The sequence below is a fragment of the Alosa sapidissima genome, chromosome 19 (genome assembly GCF_018492685.1).
Source record: "Alosa sapidissima isolate fAloSap1 chromosome 19, fAloSap1.pri, whole genome shotgun sequence".
Classification (NCBI taxonomy): domain Eukaryota; kingdom Metazoa; phylum Chordata; class Actinopteri; order Clupeiformes; family Clupeidae; genus Alosa; species Alosa sapidissima.
Genome location: NC_055975.1, coordinates 8,685,843 through 8,701,886, shown reverse-complemented (window position 1 = coordinate 8,701,886; position 16,044 = coordinate 8,685,843). Strand labels below are relative to the sequence as shown.

The window sequence follows — 16,044 nt, the reverse complement described above, 5'->3', positions numbered from 1 at the left end:
TCCTGTTCTTAAACAGTTTACTCCTGTATTCAGCAGACACAATTCAATAGTGCATCATCTGCCACAGGTGGTGTTGGAAGTACGAGTAAGATGCACCAATCACACTAATACAGTACCTTTACCCATGCATTATTCTGAACAATGATCCATCATTGAACAAGGTCCCTCTCATTCACTTGTAGTTCCTGTTGTGCTCCAGCATGAAGTGGTTGATCATTGTAGCTGCCTCTTTGGCAGTGGTGAGCTGTGCCAGCCTCTCACTGGAGGACCTGGAGTTCCAAGCATGGAAACTCAAGTTTGGTGAGACAGCTGATGACTTTATGCTTTGAATTTATTGGCACGCGCATTTCTGTGTTACTCTGATGTAAGCAGAATTTACATGGATTGCACACTGTATTCTTTGTGTATACTCAAAAAACACATTTATGTTTAGCCTGGCAGTAATGATGTTTCTCCATAATTTCTCTACAGAAAAATCCTACAACTCCTTTGAGGAGGAGGTCCAACGTAAACTTGTCTGGCTCTCCACCCGCCGCAGGGTCCTGGCCCACAACATCCTGGCTGACCAGGGCATCAAGACCTACCGCATGGGCATGAACCAATTCTCCGACTTGGTAGACAAAATTCACCCTGACCAAAGACAAATCATGATTGCACAGTTAATTATTGACAACCAATGTACAGCAAGATAGGACAATTAACTTACACTTGGGATCAATTTCCTCACCCACCAAACTGCTGAACCTTGTTAGTATGTTATTCATTTATCCATTCATTTTCCTCTTCAACAGAACAACCAAGAATACAATCAGGCTATCCTCTTGTCTCACTTCAATCGCTCCAATGCCAATGCCAATGCCCAAGCCTCAGCCCAGAAACTGGCATTTGCCCCCAGACAGCAAGGGAGCGATGCTGAGCTGCCCGCCTCAGTGGACTGGAGGCAGAAGGGCTGTGTGATGAGGGTGAAAGACCAGCACCAGTGTGGATCCTGTTGGGCTTTTGCTGCAGTAGGTTAACAGGGAAAGTGGAATCATGTTGTGTATGTGTGTGTGTGTGTGTGTGTGTGTGTGTGTGTTAGTGTGTGTGTGTGTGTGTGTGTGTGTGTGTGTGTTCTCCTCCAGTGCTCTGTCTCCTCTGTGCCTATCTAGATTGCTGTGTTAGAGTCCCACACCTGTATTGAGCACGGCTACCTGCCCTCTCTGAGCGAGCAGCAGCTGCTGGACTGCTCCCGTGCCTATGGGAACCACGGATGCCACGGAGGTTGGGAGACCGCGGCCTTCCAGTATGTCAGTGATAACGGCGGTATAGACACGGACGAGGCCTACCCATATGAAGCAAAGGTAGCTTACTGTGATAACTGGATATATGTTTATAGAGGTGTTCATATGTGTTACAGTTAGGTCATTTGCATATGCATATGTGCATAGGTCCACACAAGTGTCTATTTTCAATTTAGCGTAATTAAAGTTTAGTTTCACTGTAGTTGACGTTGTAAGATACAGCATTTATCGTAGTTACAGTTTAGTTTCACTCTAGCTGGTGTTGTGAGATACGGCATTTACCATAGTTACAGTTTAGTTTCACTGTAGCTGGTGTTGTGAGATACAGTATCTGCCTGTGTTCTCCCAGTGCCCCTCTGTCATCCAAAGTGACTTACAGTCCAGATAAGCTATAGGAATTCTCTGGGAGTCTAACTCATGAGCCCTGGTGTTGGTGTTTGAGCCCTGGTGTTCGGATGAGTTGTGTTTGGTGTTGTTGAGAATTAGTTCCAGAAGCCCCTATGAGCTGTGTCGTGTTTGGTTCGATTCCAGCAGTGCTCTGTTTTACTGTTTCCTCCCAGGATGCAATCTGCCGCTTCAAACCGTCTGGAGTTGGCGCCCTCTGCCATGGGCATGTGGAACTGCCGTTTGGAGATGAGGAGGCTCTAAAGGAGACGGTGGCGTTTGTGGGTCCTGTGGCTGTGGCAATCGATGCCGGACAGTCCTCCTTCCAGCACTATGTATCTGGTGAGTCCCAGCACATATTCACGGCAATCTGAGTTAAATGCTTATATGGGAATAGAGCAACCTCAGATGGTTTATACCAAGGCATGCTAGTGTTTTTCAAAGCTCTGAGTGATAAGACACACAACAGTTGGGTGAAATACTAAGATGCTCTGGAAATGATGATAATGAGGATTTGTTGTAAAGTTTTAGACCAGGGATGTATTTTTATAAAAATAGATAAAAAATACAAAAATGTAACTTATAAACAAGGGATGAATGCTAGACTGGTTGACAGGTTGATTGTTGTGTTGTCTTTGATTGATTGATTGACAGCTTTTTTTATTGTTAGGTGTCCACTTTGACTCTCACTGCAGCAAGACGATAACAAACCATGTTGTGCTGGTGGTGGGTTATGGAACTGAAGATGGCCAAGACTACTGGCTGGTGAAGAACAGGTAAGCGGCAGCCAGATATATCGTTGGAACTCACGGATGATAGGTAACTGTAGGCTTTTTCAACTTTTTAAAAAACATATTGTTATTTATAACTAATGTAATGTTCATATTCTCATCATTGCTTTGGACAAAAGCATCTGCAAAATATCATAACCATATCTGCAGCTTGATATACCATTGTAACTCATAATAGATTTGCATGATCAACTATTTGGAAGTGGTAATAAATATATGCAACGATTTCCCATTATGTGTGAAGTTGGGGTGTCCATTGGGGAGATCAAGGCTACATCAAGTTGTCCAGGAACCAGAACAACCAGTGTGGCGTCGCCTCTTATGGAACTTACCCGCAAGTCTGAAGATGAAGTGGTGGATGAGACAGGATAAGGCTTTCCTGTCCTAATCACACAGTCCTGCTCTGTTTCAGGCTTTCATCAGCTTCATGTGATTTCTGAGGTTTCCGACAACATAGGCCCACAGATGGTAGTTTTGTTTTCGAGGCAAGAAAAGGGGAAATGTGAAATTCCATTTGTCTTGTCATTTTCTTTCAGTGTTTACACTTTGTGTCATGTATTTAATCTGCATCTGCAGTAGTCATTTACATGTGGTAGTGAACATTACAGCTACAGTGTATAATTAAGGAAATTAATTAGCAGAAACAGAATATATGAATCAATTTGTTTTCATTACCTTAGAATGAGCCCTTTACATCTACATGAGATCCGGCAGGCTACTCCATGGAGAAATCTTGTTACGGTAGCCCAGAATTCAGCAAACTCACCTGAGGCTACACGCTCTAGTTTTAAGAATCCATTATTAACAGTGCTTGTCAGAACAATATTAGAAGTCTGTTGAATAGTTGAATGTTTGCTAAAGTTTGTATTTTTAAACCATTTATTGACTGTTTGTTAACAGTTCCTGTACACAATCATTCACTTTCAAACAATAAGCAATTTCAAATAACTACAGATCAGATCCGCTACCCGATCTGGCAAATGCCAGATCTGCCAGATCGGGTAGCGGATCTGATCTGTAGTTCGATGGAATGAGACATAAGAAACTACAAATTTGACGTGCATCTGATGTCGCAAATACATCATACTGTACAAAATATTCTACCTTGTCTGTGGACATGTTATTTGCAAAGCCGGTGCTGGATAAACAAATAGTGTGCTTGCAACAGAGGGAATGTTCTTTGGTGTTGCTTTAAACACAGAAATGAAATAGCCTGTGAAATGTCATGCTAAATATGAAGTTATTTGAAATTGCTTATTGTTTGAAAGTGAATGATACATAGTGCGGTTATAGCAGATAGAGGGTCGCGAAGCGAATGCAGAATTGCCGTTCACCCTGTTACGAGTTGATGAACCACTGAAACGATTTTGGAAACATTATTTTAAGGTACAAAGAACTCTTTGGTGTTGCTTTAAGCTTTGAAATTGAAATGTCAGTCATTCATTGCAGAGAACATCATTTACATACAGACACACACGAGGGGTGTGTAACAAGTTACTGAAGAACAGAACCTTTGATGTTTTGGCATGGCGGCAAAGTCCCCCTAGTGGTCACCACTGGGTTTTTCATGAGGTCACATAACTCCACAGCCCTGCTCCTGTAGATCCTTCATCTCAACATATGAATCAGAAAAGTGCAAAATGAGTAATCAGTGAACAGGCCACACTAGTCACACTCACATTCACAGCCCACTTTTAACTGCTGCTCAACTGATTATAATTACACATAAAAAGAAAAGAACAAAAACATTCTTATTTAATGAAACATACATTATTTCACTGTTTCATGCCTTATCTTTTTCTAGCTTATAGTATGAACCGTGCAGTTCCACTACCTGCAGTGCAGCCATGCAAGGCATTTTGGCCAAGATGCTAAACGTGCCATTTGTTTGGTAATTGTTTGGCACTAAGTGCAAAAGGCTCTATACTTTTTTGTCATGTGGCTACAGTTCTGGATCTGCATAAATAAACAACTTTAGCTGTCACTTCACTTCAAGTTCCACAAAGTATGTTGTTATGCACATGATACATGCCCATGAAGGACAGGTGTGATATATACAGTATGGAAAATGTAATAAATGTATTTTTTAGGGCTGTCAAAATAACTGATTAATTTCGATTAATTAATTTGAGAAAAAATAACTGATTAAAAAAATTAGTGCAGATTAATCGATTCCGTATGACCTTTGACCCCGAGCCGTTCTAGTCAGTAAAAATTAGACTGTAAAATGAAGGAGAGAAGAAAACGTGCTGCCTGGATCATTGATTGGAACATTTACTTTTAAAAAATGGCCTGAAAATGTCTGCAGCAAGGAATGTGCATATCACTGGAGTTCATCAACTCTATAGTCTTATAATCAACTCTAGGGGGGCAGCCGTGGCCTACTGGTTAGCACTCTGGACTTGTAACCGGAGGGTTGCCGGTTCGAGCTCAGACCAGTGGGCCACGGCTGAAGTGCCCTTGAGCAAGGCACCTAACCCCTCACTGCTCCCCGAGCACTGCTGTTGATGCAGGCAGCTCACTGCGCCGGGATTAGGGTGTGCTTCACCTCACTGTGTGTACACTGTGTGCTGCGTGTGTTTCACTAATTCACAGATTGGGTTAAATGCAGAGACCAAATTTCCCTCACGGGATCAAAAGAGAATATATACTTATACTTAGTCGCACATCAATGCAAAGAAATAAGTGTTGACATTGAGGGGAGTGTTTATTCATTTTCATTGTGTCCCCTAGGTTATATTTGTGGCCTGAAATGCTTTGTATGTGAAAAAAAAACTTCTTCCCGAAGCACATTTGAATTTATTTCCTCAGCATATTAGGTCATATCATAGATTATTATGGAAATTATTTGAACAGTGAAAATAATAATAAAAGAGTTTTTTAACTTTAATGTCACTAATGTTGATTATCCAATGATTTATTTGAATTTAAATATTTAAAATACTTTCACAGCAAAAATTATATATGCGATTAATTTAGATTACACAGAGTATGTAATTAATAAGATTAATTATTTGAATCGATTGACAGCCCTAGTATTTTTCCACAGACAGTAAAAGAAATACAGCCAGCCACCCCATAGGACTTCAGCAGAGACAAGTGAAGCCAATTGGGTGAAGCCTTATTGTACTGCGCATCCTCAGTGTCAGTTGAGTGACAACACCTGACGTTAAGCAACGGACTGAAACACAATAAGTCATCTAGCCTGGTGGTAGAGAATTGTGCACAGTGGTCCGAGTTTGAGTGCAGCTTTTGGTAGGCCTATAGGTGATTTGTTACAACGTAGTGCCAACCCACCAAAGCACTTCATTGTTTTTCCCTCAATGCTTTCCTAAATAGCTGTGGACTTTCCCTTTGACTGCCTTCTAGTTGCTTATCCAGAGACACGGTTCTTCTCTCATGTGCGACTGTAACTCGCATGTTTATGACATCATTTTAGCATTGGTTGTGAAAAAAAGTTTATTACGGAGCCATGAAGTGAGATAGGAGGTTATGGTGCCTGTCACACAGTGTTGTAATTCTCGGGAAATAGAAATGGTTATAAAGGCTGAAAACGCTTCAGATCTTAGTTCAGAAAGTTATTCACTGTTAAAGCGACGCCAAAATGAACAGGGGTCAATGGAACGCTATACTCCAGGTGAAGCCTTATTAGCCTCAGAGCCTCCCATTAGTCCATGAGCCACAGGCCCAAAAAGGAGCGTGTCACTAGCACTTGGGGGGCAAATTCTCACTATATTTTTCTGAAAGCTACATATCTCTGGAGTATAAAATGGTATGATAGCAAGTTGGATCTTGTAGCTTTGTGGCTGTACAGGCCTTCAAAGTTGACCTCTGATTTGAAAAAAGGAAATTCCGCCTATTGGCGTTTTTTTGTTAAACCACTCATAAGAGCCCAGAAAATAATCTAAACCTCATTATTACTGATGCATATGTGGTGTTTGATGTTGGAATACATATTTTGAATCATTATGTGATTTTGCCCTTCATTTTGGTTGATAAAATTCAAGATTTATGTGTAATAATGAGCAAATCTAAGTTTTCAGAGACACAACGTGTTGCAGCACTAATTGAAATGCCCACTACCTCATTAATCAATGTGTGGGGTGAACAGTCTGTGGTTGGGGTGAGAACAGTCTTTGATGATGCGCGCCTTACGCAAGCATCGCTTGCCCTGGATGGCCTCGATGGAGGGGAGTGAGGAACCGGTGATGTGTTGGGCAGTTTTCACCACCCTCTGCAGTGCTTTCCGGTGTGGGCAGAGCAGTTGCCATACCAAACTGTGACACAGTTGGTGAGGATGCTCTCGATGTTGCAGCAGTAGACGTTCACCAGGATCTGAGAAGACAGATGGACCTCAGAAAGAAGAGACGCTGGTGAGCCTTTTTGATCAGGGTAGAGGTGTTGAGGGTCCAAGAGAGGTCATCAGAGATGTGGACACCCAGAAACTTGAAGCTGGTGACATGCTCCACCTCAGCCCTGTTGATGAGAATGGGTGTGTGTGTGCTAGCTTTAGACTTCCTGAAGTCCACAATGAGCTCTTTGGTCTTCTTGGTGTTGAGAGCCAGGTTGTTATCAGTGCACCACGATGTTCGGTGCTGGACCTCCTCCCTGTAGGCCGTCTCATCGTTATTGCTGTTGAGCCCAATCACCGTAGTGTCATCTGCAAACTTAACAATGGTGTTAGAGCCATGTACAGGTGTGCAGTCGTAGGTGAAGAGGGAGTAGAGGAGAGGGCTCAGCACACATCCCTGTGGTAAACGATGGTTGAGGAGGTGCGATTATCCAGAATCCATAAATTTGGTTTTTCTTTTATCACATACCGTAAAACTTCAAATAATCGCCGGGCGTGGCTACAGGTTTGGGTTAAAGGCCGGTCTCCAGTAGAGGCCTGGTCTGTTTTTTAGTTTCGGGTTGTATTTAATCTTCTAAAACCCGTCAGATCGTCTGTTTAAAGATTCGCAATGACAAGAAACCGTTACAGCAGTGTGAATTAGATGTTGCACGTCGTTACAAGCCTTCACAAAGCATTCACATGTCTGGTCACAGTTGCAAGGTTTTAGAATGTTGCATCAAGTTGCTGCTCATCTCGTTGCGAATCTTGGGTGTGATTTGGGCTTAAGTATGGCGCAGACTGCGCACGTTATGATTAGATGGCATTAAAAGACTGCGGTCGGGAAAAGCTAGAGTTCCAAAATGTATAACTTTTTTCCAATATGAACTATGCCTATATGTCCGACTTCGTCATCGTTAAACTCATCCCTTGTGTTTAAAATTTGCGGATAGGCCGATGGTAAGCTTGTTTTTATGCTGGCAACAAAACCAGAACGGTTCGCGAACGTTATTCTTTATTCTAAATGCCATGGCGATAAAGAGAAAGAAGTCAGAAAAGGAATTTACCTTAGACTAGGCTATATCAGAGCCCGTCTACGGACATTCTCTGGCTATATAAACTACTGAAATAGGTTAATGATGTAAAGTCAAGTGCGCTTCTATGGGACTGGTGTGTGCGCGCACAGTTTTTATTGATGAGTCGGAGTGGCAAGTGCTGCGCATAGTTGCAGTGGAATGTGGCTGCCCAGGGCATTATAAAACTTCTCACTCTTAGACCTACTCATACACGGCGGTGAAATGGCGTATTTAGCTGTCTAAATTCGAATCATATGCTGGGGGAGAAATCGTCGGACATCCATGATTATTTTGTTATTCAGCACCCCTGGTCAAAAATATGTTCCCACGCGCCTGGAAGTAGGCTATGATTTGAATGTACTGTTGTCAAATTTGGCAAATACAAAACGGGAGAAACAATATGGTTCATGCTCTCTCATGCTGTTTCATTCGTGCCGAAAAGGAGGGAGAATGAAACATTAAGCACGTTCCACTTTTGCATAAATAATTCCTGAACGGTTTTGGTCAGGGCTGATAATGCAACTGTATTTGACAAAGGACCGATATAGGCTATTTGCTAGTGATATGAGCTTTCAGTGTGATACGATCTCTTTGTAGATTACATTTAATTAAAATGTGTTTCATTTGTTCTGGCTATGCTATTTGGATCTTAGTCAAGTCAAGTCAAGTTTATTTATATAGCGCATTTCATACACACAGGTCATACAATGTGCTTTACATAAACAAAACCAAACAATAATAACAAATACGGAGTGTCTAGCCTTGGCCACACAACTGGGCTATTCACACCCTGTTACATAACAACAAAAACATGTTGCTCGCGTGCCCAAAAAACATGGCCGACATTCGTTTTTTCGTCAGCAGAAAGTGAAGAATTCTGAACGGTTTCAGCACTAATATCTGTTTAAATTAAAGTTGAGATGGAAAAGTTGTGTTTTATTTTCATAATCTTTGTTCAGTGAACACATACAACCGTCAGTTTGTTACCCACACAGCAGTAGACGGATCCGCCTTCAAGTCGCCAAACCCGCGTGACTGTCGCGTTCGTTTTGGTGCCGCACAGAGGATCAGCTCCGCCTCCAGGCGGCCCCGTAAATTCTACTGTCAAACAGCTGATCCTGAGTGGACCCATGTCGTATCCGCGGGCGCGGATGCGCCTTTACTGTAACGGTTGAACATGACTGTACACCAAGAGCCAAGAAGAGTCATACTAGTGTATATTTTCTTTGCTGGGACACGGTTGCGCTGAACCCTCTCGAGTAAGTGATATTTATTAATATATTGCGACATTCACAATAGCTAAACATTGGCCTTTGTGGTTTTATAATCATCATGTTTATTGATTGTAATGACGTTGTTTGATATTAGGACTAACGTTAATGTTAGTGCAACCAGAGACGTTTGTCATCAACAGTTTGTGCAAAGTTAACGTTATTGTTAGCTGTGATGCTCATATGAGTCTGTAGCCTATCTGATTTAAAATGGGATAGCAATTTCGGCAGAATATGTTATGGTAGTGTGATTTAAAAAACACACATTGTTATTTAACATTAGCCTGGTCTTGTCTGTTTTAATGTGTCGCTGTTGTCCATATAGTGCTACTATGCTAGCGGCATATAGCTGCTAGCTAGCATGCTGCTAGGCGCAATTGCATAAGTTATTGCTAATGTCTATTAGTGCTATACATATATTGAAATCACGTTTGCGATGCAAACCTTGATTAAGGTGATACTGGCACTGGTATTTCTGTCAATGAAGTCAGTGAAGCACTCGTCTGCTATGATAGCTACCTACAACTTTAGCATGTTGACTCACTGATAATGGTTTAGCCCTAGCCTCTAGCTAGCTGTGCATTAACGTTTGCATTTTGCCAAGTTTGGTCTCATACGTAACTTTAGTGTCTATCTGCCATCTTTGTAATGAAAGCCTCGGCATTTTAATCACTGTTTAAGTCGGTTCAGACAACTATTGGCATCTGTTTGTGATTTATTATGCTAACGTAACTTAACTGTATGGAACTTAGTCCCCATCTTCTATTTTGTTTGTTCTGCAGCGTCAACTTTTATCGGCTGGATTCTAGCATCTAACGTTACAATTGCCTCTGTTGGGTTTGCTTGATCAAGTAAGATACTTTCCGGGTTGTTAAAATGTAATGTGAACACATTCCCGTAGCATTCCAAAATAGACCAGAGATGCTTGTACTACATGTATATTTGGAAATTTTGGGATTGCAATAACCATAATGATATCATTATGTAACAGCCATCGTTTCGGGGACTCTGATGACAGTGAAGAGCCAGAAAATGGTGACTTTGCATCTCTGAGGTACCTTCCAACTCGCCTGGTATATCAGTTGAAGCCTCAAGCCCAAGCCAATTGCACTGGCAAAGTAAGTAATAATCTCTTAACATTGAAATAACTAAATCATAATATTAATATTAGAGATATGGTTAACATTCGTAGTGCTAAAGACATTCCCCTCTCTTTGTATCTATTCCTCCAGCTCCACCATCTTGCCGAGTGCCAGGCAGCCGAAAACTGCCGAAAACTTGCCGAGTGCCAGACAGCCAGAAAACTGTTAAGGTAAAGACTGATCTCTGAAATAATATTGAATACAGTGGCCCCATCTATATTAACACAGCAGTAATCACTCCATTTCAGATCAACAGATTGCATCTGCATTACCATCTCAGATTTTCTGCATACTTTATCCATTACTTTCAAAATCTCAGCCAAATATTTTGTCAGTTAAAACATCTGCATTCATGCAATATTGCCTGAAAAGTTAATTCATTATTATCAGATTGTATTGAAACACATTGATTTCAATGTCAATCCATTCATGGAGTTGATATAGATAGTGCATACCAAAATATTGAAACATACAAATTCATGTCCAGCATGACCAGAGATTTGTTTTTGTTTGCCATTGTTTGGCCCTGTAGCTCTCAGCCTACCATGGTTAACAGATCACAACCATTTATCTCCCTTAGCACCTCACCATAGGGCAGGACCGCAACACTCTTCACCACCTCAACTCCCTGCGCCTGCATTTAACATACGGAGAGTTACCAAGGTAGGGACTGATCTCTGAAATATTAGTGAATAGAAAGGCCCCATGTGTATTATCAGTCATGGTTAACAGATAACTACCATTTAATACACAATTTTTTTCCCCCTCTCGCACACCGCCCACCTCACTATGGGCCAGGACCGGCAGTCCCTCCTCACCTCCCTCCACCCCCACACCAGCCCTCAACGTGCAGCGTTGCAACAGAGGAGCTTTGTAAGTCATGTTTCTTTTTAAATTTAATCTCCTTAATACCTATCTCATATATTGTATTGTGTAAGCATACTTGGCTTTGGATGCTACATACCATAAACATAAACATATCTGTCTGTTTGATTACAGGTGCTGTGAGGAAAAACATGGTGACACGGTCTGCCACGGACACTGAGGTCACCAAACACGCAATCAGGTGTTTCAACCGGCGGTGGATCGGACAACGAGGAGATGTGTTCCGCCTCCATCCACACAAATGGAGTAATAGGAGAAATAAGCATTAAACAATCTTTTTAATGAACTTCTTGTCATTCACCAGTTTTTCATTTTCTGATATTTTAGCTGTGCATAGCGCAGTATTTCATTGAAGTTGTAGCCTATTAGATAAAATATTTCATGTCTGCACTGACCTAGGCCTATAAAGCACTAAATTAGGTTTTGACCACAAAATGAATGTAAAGTAATGTAGGCTACTTAACAAAAACAGAATAGCTTATAACCTGTAACTTTCCATAAATGTCCATTTTATATTTCCATTGAGTAGTGACCACGTTTGTACAGTAAATTGATGTCTTGACTTAAACCTTTTCTGTTAGGTTTATTGACAGTATTGTTAAGTTAAAAATACGAGGCAATGCAGATTAATCGTAGGCCTATATTGCTGTAGTAGCCTAGCTAGGCCTAGTGATAGTTTTACTTTTATCCTATAGTTGCCTAGTTTTATCCTACAGCAAGAACAGAAGGAATTTTGAAATAATAAATTTTGAGATAAACGGGTCCAAAACGGACCCGGGCCAGATGAGCCTTTGAGTCCGTTGCGGGTCCGCGGCGGATGTATGTATCAATTTGCGGATCCCAAACGGACCCGCCGCGGAGGTAAGGTTTTAATCGCGGATGCGGAGTGGATGCAGTGCGGAGCCACGGCGGGTCCGCGATCCGCCTTCGTAGCAGATCCGTTCCTGAGAGCATCTGGAGTCCGATACGGGTCTGTTTCGTGCATACTCTGCTAATTGTACCAGGGGTGCAAATAGCCTAACCCTAACAAATAAAAGCATAGAAGGGCAATATAGTCAAAGAATAGTTAAAAGGTAAAGATCATAATAAAAAGAAAACATAAAACACAAGGTAAAATCATTTAAAAACAAAGAATAATTAGTAAGCAAAAACAAAGGCAAAAGTAGTAAAAAAAGTAATAAAAGACAAGGTAGAATAATTATCAAGGCAGATTCAGAATTTGTAACTTGGCACAGTTAGCAGAAAGCATCTGAGAACAGTTTGGTCTTAAGTCTAGATTTAAAACTGGCTACAGTTGGGGCCTTTTTGATGTCATCCAAAAGTTGGTTCCACAGCTGAGCCGCATAGCAGCTAAAAGCTGCTTCACCATGTTTAGTTCTAACTGTAGGTTTTACTAGCAGGTTTTTCATCTGGGACCTGAGAGGACGAGAAGCTGTGTACTGCTGAAGCATGTCTGACAAGTATTTAGGTCCTGCTCCATTTACTGATTTATAAACAAGCAATAGTGCTTTAAAGTCAATTCTGTGACTTACTGGAAGCCAGTGCAAGGACTTAAGAATTGGAGTTTAATAGTCTTTTTAGGAAGGCCTGTGAACAGTCCATTGCAGTAAGCAACCCTGCTGGAGATAAATGCATGAATGAGTTTTTCAGTCATGTTTTGACATCCGCCCTCTGAGTTTGGCAATATTTTTGAGGTGGTAAAAAGCTGATTTAGTTATCGCTTTCATGTGGCTGTTGAAATTTAGATCACTGTCAATTAATACACCAAGATTTTTAACAGTATCCTTTGCCTTCAACCCTTTTGTGTCAAGGAGAGTGGCAACCCTAAGTCTTTCCTCCTTTTTACCAAATATAATTACTTCAGTTTTTTCTTTGTTCATCTGAAGAAAATTTTGAGACATCCAGGTGTTGATTTGTTCTATGCACTGACACATAGATTCAAGAGGACCATAGTCATTTGGTGATAGAGCTAAGTAAATTTGTGTGTCATCTGCATAGCTATGATATGAAATCAAATTATTTTGAATGATTTGTCCAAGTGGGAGCATATAGAGGTTGAATAATAGTGGCCCCAAGATCGACCCCTGGGGAACACCACAGGTCAAGGACGTTGGTGTTGAGGTACAGTTTCCGATGGCAACAAAGAAGCTCCTTTCTTGTAGATATGATTTTAGCCAGCTGATAACTATGCCTGTAAATCCAACCCAGTGTTCTAGTCTGTGTAGTAAAATATTGTGATCAACAGTGTCAAATGCTGCACTAAGGTCCAGTAGCACTAGGACTGATGTTTTACCTGAATCTGTGTTGAGGCGTATGTCATTGGAAACTTTAATGAGAGCTGTTTCAGTGCTGTGATTTGCCCGAAAACCAGACTGAAAGTAATCAAAATACCCATTTGATGTTAGGAAGGTGGTTAATTGATTAAAGACTACTTTTTCAATAATTTTGCCAATAAAAGGTAGATTGGATATGGGCCTGTAATTGTTTAGCATGGAGGCATCCAGGTTATTCTTCTTGAGAAGTGGCTTTACAACAGCTGTTTTCAGTGACTTAGGAAAAGTGCCAGACAGCAGTGATACATTTACAATTTGAAGGACATCCGCCGCTATGAGGTGAAAAACAGTTTTAAAGAAATTGGTAGGCATAGTGTGTAAGACACATGTGGAAGAGCTGAGATTCTGTACCGTTTTTTTCAAGTGTTTCGTAGTCTATTAAGCTGAACTCTGACATCAAGTTTAGTTTCCCTCTGTTTGTTGCTGGAAGTTCAGGTTGTTGAATTTGTAATTGAGCAGATATGTTGAGTCTGATTTTGTCAATTTTACCTTTTAAAAAAGATGAAAACTCATTGCATTTATTAGTTGAGAGAAGTTCAGGTGCTAATTGTGAGGGGGGATTTGTTAACTTATCAACAGTTGAAAATAGAATACGAGTGTTATTTGAACTTCTATTTATAATGTTAGAAAAGAAAGACTGTCTTGCTTTGCATATTTCAGAGTTATATGTGCGGAGCATCTCTTTATGGATTTCATAGTGGATCTGAAGTTTGTATTTACGCCATTTTCTTTCAGTCTTCCTACACTCTCTTTTTAGAATTTTAACTGCTGGATTTTGCCTCCATGGTGGTCTTACTGTATCTCACTCAATGAACAACATCTCAACACTAAATGAATGATGATCCGTAATTGTCATCAGATAGCCTAGTCATATAGGTAGACATTCAGTGTGTTTGAAATAATTAATTTGATAATATTTTCCATCTTTGCAGAGGAAAAGTTTTGTGTAAAGGGAATTAAAGGCCTGTCTCATATAGACGCCTGTCTCTAATACTAGCCGGTGCAGTTTGGCCATTTGGGAAAATAAAAGCCCTGGCTATTATTTGGAGTTTTACGGTGCACATATATTGGTAGATGTTTTTTCTTTACCTTGACATGTGTCGACGTATACTTCTGTCTTCATCAGAAGGTCACACGGTGGAGTAGTGTGACGCGTTTTTTATCAGCTGATGTTGTTACGGAGGTGTGATCCACCTGTCAGTTTTTTGTACCATCTACCAATATATGTGTATGTGATAAAAAAAATAAAAAAATGTATTTATCTCAAGTGTAGACACAATGAATGGAATACAAGTAGTCCAGAATCCAGTTACAGAGGGAGGTATTGATGCCCACTGAGTTTGGTGATCAGTTTGGAGGGGATGATGGTGTTGAACGCTGAGCTGAAGTCAATGAACAGCATTCTTACATAGGTGTTGCTATTGTCAAGGTGGGAAAGGGCAGAGTGAAGTGCCATAGAGATGGCATCCTCTGTGCTCCTGTTCTGACGATGATGAATTCAATGAATAGATTAAAGATCCTTAGTACTCGTTTCAGCTACAATTTAAAAAACATTTGTACTGCAGACCTATGTATGTCATCATTTAACATTAATTTCGCAATTGAAAGTAAGGAAGGTAGAATAGTAATGATCAATAAGGTCTGTATTCAGGTATTGCCATAACATATTGCTTTGAAAACTCAAATTAGCTTTTTTTTTTTTGCACATAAATCTTGAATTTTATCAACCAAAATGAAGAGCAAAATCACATAATGAGACAAAATATGTATGCCAACATCAAACACCACATATGCATCAGTGATAATAAGATTTGGATTATTTTCTGAGCTCTTATGAGTGTTTTAACAAAAAAAGCCAATAGGCGGAATTTCCTTTTTTTTCCAAATCAGAGGTCAACTGTGAAGGCCTGTACAGCCACAAAGCTACAAGATCCAACTTGCTATCATACCATTTTATACTCCAGAGATATGTAGCTTTCAGAAAAATATAGTGAGAATTTGCCCCCCCAAGTTGTAGTGACGACCCCCTGTGGCTCATGGACTACTTTCCAAATGTTCACTTACCTCCTTGGATTTTTCTTACCGTAGTAGCCTAGATTATTGATTAAAGTTATGACTCTACCCCTGTTTTGTTATAGTTGAAGTGGATGCTGTAACTTTAATGGAAGTTTTGTGGGGAAAAATAATTTGTCCTTTTCTGAAGCAATAAAACTAGACTCACTAGCCAACACAAGTCAGAACAAAAAAAATCAGCTCTGCCTACTGTTTTTTGAAGATCTTTCTTCCGACCTGTAGGATTAATCTACAGATTGAATTTGCCCTGTTGTTGTTACGTGTTGCAGTCTTTTATAACCTTGAGCCAGGAGTGTGTAGGCTATCAGATATCAGCCCAATTTGACGGGTGTGTCAGAGGTGATCCTATCAACAATGAGGCATACATCTAGTTAGCACAGTGAGACATTTACAGATTAAAGAAAATAAAATGAAACACACTGTTGTATTAAATTCATCAGGCTCGGGGGATAAAATCTGAAAGTAAGAAAACAATTGCC

General features: G+C 40.5%; 1 protein-coding gene and 1 long non-coding RNA gene across 2 annotated transcripts; both read left to right on the top strand.

Annotated features, from left to right (window-relative positions):
* LOC121693597 (procathepsin L-like) lies at positions 1 to 3,402 on the top strand. Its single transcript, XM_042073139.1, has 8 exons — positions 1 to 85; positions 183 to 300; positions 472 to 614; positions 753 to 1,007; positions 1,149 to 1,340; positions 1,841 to 2,006; positions 2,335 to 2,440; positions 2,700 to 3,402. Exons 2-8 carry the CDS (start codon positions 201 to 203, stop codon positions 2,797 to 2,799), a joined length of 1,062 nt encoding a protein of 353 aa, XP_041929073.1. The 5' UTR covers positions 1 to 85; positions 183 to 200; the 3' UTR covers positions 2,800 to 3,402.
* A 7,505-nt stretch (positions 3,403 to 10,907) lies between these two features.
* On the top strand, positions 10,908 to 11,428 carry LOC121693403. The gene is made up of 3 exons (XR_006025490.1): positions 10,908 to 10,937; positions 11,073 to 11,147; positions 11,274 to 11,428. It is a non-coding gene; the product is annotated as an uncharacterized LOC121693403 (long non-coding RNA).
* Positions 11,429 to 16,044: the final 4,616 nt, after the last annotated feature.

Excerpts from the sequence above, each read along its gene's own strand:
- LOC121693597 (XM_042073139.1), top strand. The coding sequence starts at position 201 with ATGAAGTGGTTGATCATTGTAGCTGCCTCTTTGGCAGTGGTGAGCTGT. Across the intron at positions 1,008-1,148 it reads CCTGTTGGGCTTTTGCTGCA|ATTGCTGTGTTAGAGTCCCA; the intron begins GTAGGTTAACAG and ends GTGCCTATCTAG. Across the intron at positions 1,341-1,840 it reads CCTACCCATATGAAGCAAAG|GATGCAATCTGCCGCTTCAA; the intron begins GTAGCTTACTGT and ends GTTTCCTCCCAG.